The sequence below is a fragment of the Fundulus heteroclitus genome, chromosome 19, assembly GCF_011125445.2.
Source record: "Fundulus heteroclitus isolate FHET01 chromosome 19, MU-UCD_Fhet_4.1, whole genome shotgun sequence".
Taxonomy (NCBI): Eukaryota; Metazoa; Chordata; class Actinopteri; order Cyprinodontiformes; family Fundulidae; genus Fundulus; species Fundulus heteroclitus.
The window spans coordinates 21,642,039-21,650,700 of NC_046379.1; the positions used below are offsets into that span (position 1 = coordinate 21,642,039).

General features: G+C 42.0%; 1 protein-coding gene across 1 annotated transcript; it reads right to left on the minus strand.

Annotated features, from left to right (window-relative positions):
• Positions 1–259: 259 nt before the first annotated feature.
• Positions 260–5,987, minus strand: nceh1a (neutral cholesterol ester hydrolase 1a). The gene is made up of 5 exons (XM_012875745.3): positions 5,764–5,987; positions 3,298–3,553; positions 3,073–3,142; positions 1,240–1,411; positions 260–1,148 (listed from the first exon to the last, which is right to left on the minus strand). Exons 1-5 carry the CDS (start codon positions 5,902–5,904, stop codon positions 528–530), a joined length of 1,260 nt encoding a protein of 419 aa, XP_012731199.2. The 5' UTR covers positions 5,905–5,987; the 3' UTR covers positions 260–527.
• Between the last annotated feature and the right edge of the window lie 2,675 nt (positions 5,988–8,662).

Below are 8,662 nucleotides of genomic sequence, written 5' to 3' on the forward strand. Positions count from 1 at the left end.
TGGCTAAGAAGTGAAAGAGAGTTTGTAAAATAAACTCGGATTAGCGCTATTAAATTGGGATGTGTTTGTTTTCATTTAGAAATGAAAGCTAAGCTGAAACTTTGGCGAGATCAAAGAATCGATGATAACGGCAGAAGATGTCGGACATCAGATGTTGCATAGTACTCTGAGAGAAACAATGTCCGTAACGCATGAAGCTTATGGTGTCAAAACTAATATCTGAAGGTTTTTGCTTTAATTTATTTTGTGTTTGTATGGATTATGGCTGTAAAAGTGCTTTATTCCTTGCCTGGTTGGTTACAGAAATAAGACTGATGATGGTGCCTGCAGCCTGCAGACTATATATCAAAATATCATCAGAATTTCACTTTTACAGATATTGGATGTCCATTCGCCTCGAGGCCCTGAGCTGAGATTGTAGATTTTTTTAAACAAAGCGAAAATGTGCAAGCCCTCTAGTACGACAACTCTTACCGAGCAAGGGCAAGCGCATCTGCTTAAAGTCCAAGACAAACTTGAACCGGCGCTTACAGGTTTTTCTGCAGCCAGTTAATGTAGCCCCTCATCGCCCTCCTCCCTACGTCGAAGTCCAGCGGCCAGGACGTGAAGCTCAAACATCCGTGGAAGCCGTCCGGGTAGTAGTCGCTGGCGACAGACACGCCGGCGTCCCGCAAACGCCGGGCGTACATCAGCCCGTCGTCCCTCAGCACGTCGAACTCGCACGTTAGGATGTACGCGCGCGGACATTTGGCCAGCACCTCCGGTCCGGCCAGCAGCGGCGACGACCGCGCGTCCAGAAACCCCGGTACCGTCTTCAGAAGCCCGCGCGCGCCTCCGTCCACAACCACGGGCGCGTGGCCCTTCTTGAACTTCTCGGTGAGGAGCGAGGTCCAGTCTAGACGAGACCTCAGCTCTGGGGTGAGAGCCGAGTGTTGCAGGGCGCTGTGGTTGTTCGCCACCAGCTGGGCCTGCAGGGAGGTGTCGGCGCCGAGGTACTGCAGCCAGAACTGGACCATGAGGGGCCGGGGGAGGACGGGCATGTTACGGTTCTGCACGTAGGAGGGCGTGTTGAAGTCCAGAGCCTGGAGCACCGGGTAAATCAAAGCCTGGACGCTGAATTTCACGGACGTGCTCTCATCTGTGGAAATCTGCCGAGACACAGACACACAAATGCTAATGCCGTATCGGTCTGCAGCTCGAAATGTCGCGTGAATTTAGGCTCCCGGTTTCTGTGGGTACCTCCTGAGCCACGGCGGCGGCCAGATTTCCTCCAGCGCTGTCTCCTGACACAGCAACGCGCTCAGGGTCGACGGCGTACTTGGCCAGAACCTCTGGAGATAAGAAGTGCTTGGCGGCGGCAGCACAGTCTAGAAACGGCTCTGGAAAGTGTACCTCTGGAAACAGACGATACCTGCACATACGTACGGGAGGCGCGAGGAGTTAATGGTGCTGAACCTCGCTCGTTAAAGAAGATGAAACACATTAGTCACCCGTGAATGAGATTTTTTTAATTTTTTTTTTGTAGCACTGAACCTCGGCACAGTGCTTCCAACGAGCCTTAACATTTCCCCCATTTTGACGTGAATAATCTACACAAAATATTAAAAAAAACATTTTCAGACGTTTTTGTCCATTTCCCAAAAAGGTAAAACATTTAAAGATCAGAGCTACATAATTATTCACAAATATTTGGCAGCATTTACAGCCTGTTTGGATTTGTCTTCCATGCTTGATAAAGTGATATTTTTCTACCATTCTTAATAATAATATTAATATTGATAATCCTCATAGTTGCAATCAAATCTGTCCTCTGCATTTAACCTGACCCTTAAGGAGCAGTGGGCTGCCACTGGGAGGCGCCGGGGGACCATTCTGGCTCTAAGGATCTTGCTCAGGGACCCACAATTGCAGTCTGTGGGATTTAAACCTGGGAACTTGCATCCTTCCTAAGAAGCAAGCAGCTCTCTGACCCCCCCCCCCCCCCCCCCCTTCTCTGCAGTGCTGGGTGGCCAGTGTTGGTAGACAACCCTTTCGGCCCATTCCAGAGATGCTTAACTGGGTTTCAGTCCAGGCAGTGGCTGACAGATTCATGGACATCTACCCCGTCCTGGAGAACTTTACGGCGGGTTGAAGAATCTCGACAAATGGCTGCTGTAGTCCTCTATGCAGACCAGTCCACCATTACCTGCAGTTCCCACAGCATGACGCTGCCACCACCATGCTTCATTGTAGTGATGGTGATAGCAAAAAAAAAAAAAGATCCACTTTGATTTCATCACATCAGGGAATTTTGTTTCTCTTGCTCTGACAAGGGGGTTTGTGGCCAGAATTCAAAAGGGATGTAATATAAATCAAGTTACAGAAGCATGTCAAAGATCATCCAGGGGGATCAGATGGACTTGAGTTGCCGACTGTCATTGCAGTGGGTCTGAACACTGATGTATCTATTATATTTAAATGGTCACAGTTATCCCCCATCAGTTTATAAAACAGCTCTGAAAACATGATTTTATTTTGTCTTTATGGGCTAATTTGTGACGATTTACCTCTCTATCTATCTATCTATCTATCTATCTATCTATCTATCTATCTATCTATCTATATATATATATATATATATATATATATATATATATATATATATATATTCACTCAAATCAACTTTAGAATAAGGCTTCAACATCACGTGGAATAACAGATGGGATATGAATAATTTCTGGTAGCACTGTGCATAAACACAAGATAGCTACCACTCTTTTTTTGGGGGGTGGGGGGGGGGGGGTGTCTTCAGAGGGGCCTTTTTAATAGAAGAATATGGTTTGATCCAAACCATTACGTTTTGGTTCATTAACTACCATGTGTTGTTTTCCTTCCCTCTCACAGTTATGAGGAACCTAGAGTTTGTCTACTAGGTAAAATATCAATAAAATGCTTGAAATTTGGTTGTAACATGGCAACACGGGAAGAGGAACAAGGAGTTTGGATGATTTTGCAAGTAGCTCCGATTGAACGTTTTACAGCATGTCAGCTATAAAGTACACAGCTTAGGGTCAGAAGCAGAGATAAACTTACTCAACGGAGACCACAACGGTGTTAAGCTCATCTGAAATCACGCGGCTCATTTTATCGTAGGCCCCCATCTCTGAGGAAAGATGAGAGAGGACAGTAATGAAAGCTCATTTCTCTGGATCGTTCTTTTTTTTATTTCTAAAGAGCAGGCTTTTTTCGAGCTGATTTGCGATGGTGGCTGAAGAATCCAAGGTGCTGTATTATGTCAAAAACCCATTTTGAGCTTACTGGCACTTCCGAGGGCCCAGCCTCCTCCGTGGAAATACATCAAGCCTCTCCTCAGGTGACCCTCCCCTCCAGCCGGCGGCTCGTAAACTCTCACTGGGATGCCGGCGAAGGCGACGTCGCTGACCTTCACTCCTGGGACGACCCCGGCAGGAGGCGCGGAGCCCCAAAGCGCCGTCAGCAAGGAGAAGGAGCCCTCCAGTGAGTGCCTGAACCACGTGACGTAACGGTCGAGACCGAGCTGGTTTTTCAAAGCAATCTGCAGAGAAGAGGACACAAAAGCCATGTCGTATGGGGAGAAGGGGAAAAAAAAAAAGGTAAAACAAGAGCAGAGATTGTAGAGAGCACTAACAGGAGGAGACATCCAACCCAGTCACCTCTGTTCTCCTGCACTGTGTCTTATTGATGAGTCTGCCCTCTGTCCCACCCAGACTGTCTCAATACTCAGCTTGGACAAATGCCAGGATACACAGCTGGTTGGCACAGCGGGGCCTCAGTACATTAGGTAACATCTGTCCTAAACATGAAAAATATGAAAAAGACTGATACTGAGGAGCATCCCAGTTTTTGATAAGATTTTACAGCCAAGCGCACTAAAGCAAGCCCACCCAGAAACAGGAAAACAGCATTAATAGACTTCACCTTGACTCCACACTCTGAATTCAATTATATATATATATATATATATATATATATATATATATATATATATCGCATTGTTCATGTTAGTGTTTTTGAATAAAAGATCTCAGCTATGACATTTGACATGTTACCTTTGCACCACTTTATGTAGAAGAAAATATTTTATTTGCCCTTCACTGTGCCTAACCACTTCAGGAACTAGGGTTATGTTTTTTTTTATAATAGCACCTTGTGAAAGTATTCACACCCCTTAACCTAGGAAAAATCTGTCACTTAATCTTTTTTAAATTCATCTTATTCTACTTTTGGTTTTATAAGCAGTAGTTCTCTTTCCCCCATGACAAAGACCCCCCCCCCCCCCCGTGTTTCCCATTCTAAATCTGTAAAATATTGATAGTCAAAAGTTTTGTTGGTTTCTTTTTAATGCATGGCGGAGTTGTTTATAAAGATGATTGCAAAGACAGTCATGGGAAATCAAATAAAAATGTATCTGGGGGAAAAATAATAAAGATGTCCAGAGCCCAGGCTGACCGAAACGCTGTGGTGGGACCTTGCAATAATACACATGGAGCAGCTGTATTTATGATAGAAATGAGATTACACACAGATTTCTAATGAGTAGTGACGTCTCTGGCATGGTAAGCTGAGTGGGGCACAAAAACTCAACACCTATTAGCAGCAACTCGTTTTTTTTTGTGATGCATACTTTGATCAATTTTAAATTAAACAGATAAGTTAGCATAAACCAACACACTGGAAATGGCATTTTATGCAAGATAAATATTAAATTTTTATACATAAAATTACAAATAAAGCCTCACTCATATTGTTCTTTTATTGAACAGAAAAGAGTCACTTCGATCCTCCAATGAGCCACAACCAGCACTAGATGGTCGCACACTATCCGGCAGAATGTAAACGTAATGTGTGCATTTCCAGTACTGTGCAAATGTTTCCACAAGATTTTACTTCAGGGGATGAGAGTTAAGAGCGTGGATTACAAATGCATGTAACACTGTAGATTTTTTTCTCTCAAAACTATGTTTTTTTCAGCTTCCCAATCATGCACTACTTTGTGTTCGTCTTGGCATAAATACCTGGACCTTAGCCGTTGTTGCAGGGCAAAATGCGGAAAACATTAAAGGATAACCCTTTAAGAATGCCATGCAAATCAACCTCTTATCCCAATTCATTACTTTTGTCTAATTTATCATCACAAGGTAAAGTGCAACAATTTTCCACAGGAGACCAGCAGGATTGTTTGAAAGCAACACATTAACTACCACCAGTTAGGCAAGACTTGCATGTCCCTCTGCCTCTACAGTGTGAATTTCACAATGTGGCAAAGGTTAACTTCGGGAGTGTTTCCTCATCCTGCTTTAAGACTGACGTTGCACCACGATAAATATTGCTGGAATTGCACTGTTCCTGCATAACTCTTGCATTTCGCAGCACACTACTGGTTTCATTCTGGGGTTATGAGCATTGTTGTTGTGAACAACAGTTCTGTGCTTAACCTTACAAAATGTTTTATAATAAATAAAATAAAAGCATTCAAGACACATACATAGCTACATTTCAATTCTGCAACAGCAATCAGCAACAAAACATATGGTTTTATACCTCTTAGGCAGGACAAAGTGCTGCTGATACTGTTATCATAAGCAGGGAAAGTTAGGTGGCTTTCAGTGCATAGAAAAACAAACAAACATATAATATTATTTATTTACAAAAACTCTACACAGACAACACAGATTTCGTGCAAATCAATGTTAGCAGCAGCATCCCTGCCTCAGACTGATCAGGCAGAGAGAACACATCCCCTACCAGGTTTATGCATGTCCTAAACCCAGCATCCACTAACATCAGCTTCCAGGGCTCCTGGATGGCGTCAGGCAGCGGCGTGTAGACGTAATAGGAGATCGCTGCAGCCAGCAGCACCGTAACGAAGACAGCCTTCAGCCTCATCTTCCCCTGTCCCTCAAGCTCCCGTGTCCCACAAACTGCTGCGATCCAGATGTGAGACACTTTATGTGTTCCTGCCGGGGGGGCTGGTGGAGGCGCATGTACTTCCGCTAAAAGCCTTTCACAACAAAGAATTTATATATCTAAAAAAAAAAAAAAAAAAATGGTTCAGTTCATTTGGTGAATATTTTTTTATATATAGTCGACATATCCAAAGCGAATAAAAAAATAAACAAAGACAATATTTAGTAAATGTTTGTCATTTTTCTACACATAGTGAATTTTTTTATTTTTTTCTTATTTTTTTATTTCACAACATTGAAGCTTTTATTTTGAAGACATAGCATTGAAACGCGTTTGTTTCTGGGACATTTGTCATGAACGTTGTGGAAGATTGAAAAGGTGTAATACAGATTTCTGACCACAGGGCGGCGCTACAGAGCTGCAGATAGGACGAAGCAGGAGAGCCGCTGAGCCTTTATGTCAGCTTTAAGCGTCATTTCAGTTTGATGACTCACTCAGCATACAGTAATATTAGTTGACGTTTTAGCACTAATATATTTCCTATGTAAACGCACAACCTCTTGGTTTTCAATATGGAAATATTATAGTGTATAAAATGTTACTTTCTGGGATATCTGTTAGTTGTTTATTCAGTTAAACTCAAATCAGATGTGTTTTATGACACAAGTTTCACTCAATATGCCCAACAAGCAATAAAGAAAATATAGGTATGACTTTAAAAGAACTATGATGTGTTTAAATAATTGACAACACTGATCAAACACATTTTTATAAACTCATAATTGGCAACTAAAAAAGTTCATAAAGACACAGGAAGCAAGAGAAATCCAAGTCTGTAAGTTTAACAACTGGTTGGCAAAACGTGGTTTTATTGATGAATATCATTAGGCATTCTAACTATACAACTGGAATAAAACGTCACATTTTCTAATAATATAACCCCCCAAGAAAAATATAGAGTAAAAAGACAAAACTGGGACGTGTCTAGCTTTGACCGTTGTCATGAAAAACTCAGCCTTGATGCACAGCACTTTGATCAGTCTGTGGTTGTTGTAAAGAACTTTAGAAATCAAATTTGATTGATTCTAAAATCTGCCAGGAGTCAAGGTAGAAAAGCCAAAACATGGAAAATGTGATCTTCACTGAGGCTCCTATTGGGACTCTGACTACTGCAATTACCTGTAAACGTTTTTTAGGCAATGCTGCAGACACCCAGGTGAGACGACATCGCAGTAGTCAAGTTATCAGGGCTGCATAGTGGCACAGCTGCCAGATCTGTTGCTTGGCAGCAAGTAGGTCCTGGGTGTGAGAAGTATGGAGCTTGGATGTTCTCCATGTGCATGCATGGGCTCTCTCTGGGTACTATAGCTTCCTCCTACAGTCCAAAAAGATGCTATTTAGGTTAATTAGTCTCTCTTACCTGCCGTTTGGAGAGTGTGTTTCATTGGTTGTTTGTCTTGTATATATATTTATATTTCTTTTGTGGTGAATGTTGTATATGTATAATTATGATGTTTGTATATCTGGAGCGTGTAATGAAAATAATTTCCCTCTGGGATTATTAAAGTATTTCTGATTCTGATTCTGATTTGTGTTGCCTTGTGATGGACTGGAGCACAATCTACCTGTGACAGCTGGAGAAAGACACCAACTGTCATATTATCAGCATAAGAGAAGAATTAAATGTCATATATACTGATAACACAGAAGGAAATATAGAAAAATCAACGCTGGGCCAAAATTACCTTTGCCATGTCAAAGGGATGCATGGCATATATGTACAAACTGGAATCATTTGCAAAGGGTTAGAATCAGGATTTAAACCATTCAAGAGGAGTAGCCGTGAGTCCAAGTACTAAGTATATCTAACATAATTTTGTTATCAGAGGTGTTAAATGCTGCACAATGATACCGCAGGAAAAGCAGAAAAATAAGTCTTGATATTGAGGTTTAGAAATGGACCCAAATTAGTTTCCAGACCAAGGTGGACTACAAGTCCTTGCTCAAATTTCCTTTTAAATGACTCTATCTCATTTGATCATAGCCTTCAAATTACATTCTAAATGAAAAAAAAAGTTCTATGAAGTTTTTTTTTTATCAGTCAGTATTCCCTTTGTAAGATACTATATGTTTAAAAAAGAAGCCTAATTTCCATACAGACTCTGCTCCATCCAATAGAGCATAATTCTTTTAACCATCTTTTCAGGTTTATTTTCCACATTGTGACGCAGATTGTTTGACTTTAAGTCAATCAAAGCAACAATCTCCCACAGAGACACCAGGTTTGAAGGAGAAAGACTGCCAACTATAAAGGTGCCTGGCCAGAGTTGAAACGAAAGATGCTGCAGGTAGGCGGTATGACAGACAGCCACATTAAAAATAGTGTAACACTCACCGGCTCGTTTTCAAAAGCCCAGATATGGCAAAGCTAACAGTGGGGACGGTGCAAAGAGTTTCAGTGACATCTGTCCCGGACTCGGTCTCTGTGTCCTATTTATCTCCCCATCATCGTCTCCCACGGCTCAACGACAACCACAGTGTGGCCTTCGTGTCAGAATAAACACGAGACTGGATGAGGATGTGACCTCTGGGCTGAGACGGTTTTCCAAAACAAAGCTGCTGGACTTCCAGATCGTGTCTGAGTAGGCTGTAAAAAAAAAAAAAAAAAAAACAGAGAGGGGCTGTCAGAACATCATAAATCAATGAAAAAAAGTTGCAACAGAGCTTTAACCAAATA

Coding starts and splice junctions, on each gene's coding strand:
- nceh1a (XM_012875745.3), bottom strand. CDS start 5,904: ATGAGGCTGAAGGCTGTCTTCGTTACGGTGCTGCTGGCTGCAGCGATC. Junction 3,554..5,763: donor TTAGGACATGCATAAACCTG/GTAGGGGATGTG, acceptor TCTTCTCTGCAG/ATTGCTTTGAAAAACCAGCT. Junction 3,143..3,297: donor CTGGGCCCTCGGAAGTGCCA/GTAAGCTCAAAA, acceptor ATCTTTCCTCAG/AGATGGGGGCCTACGATAAA.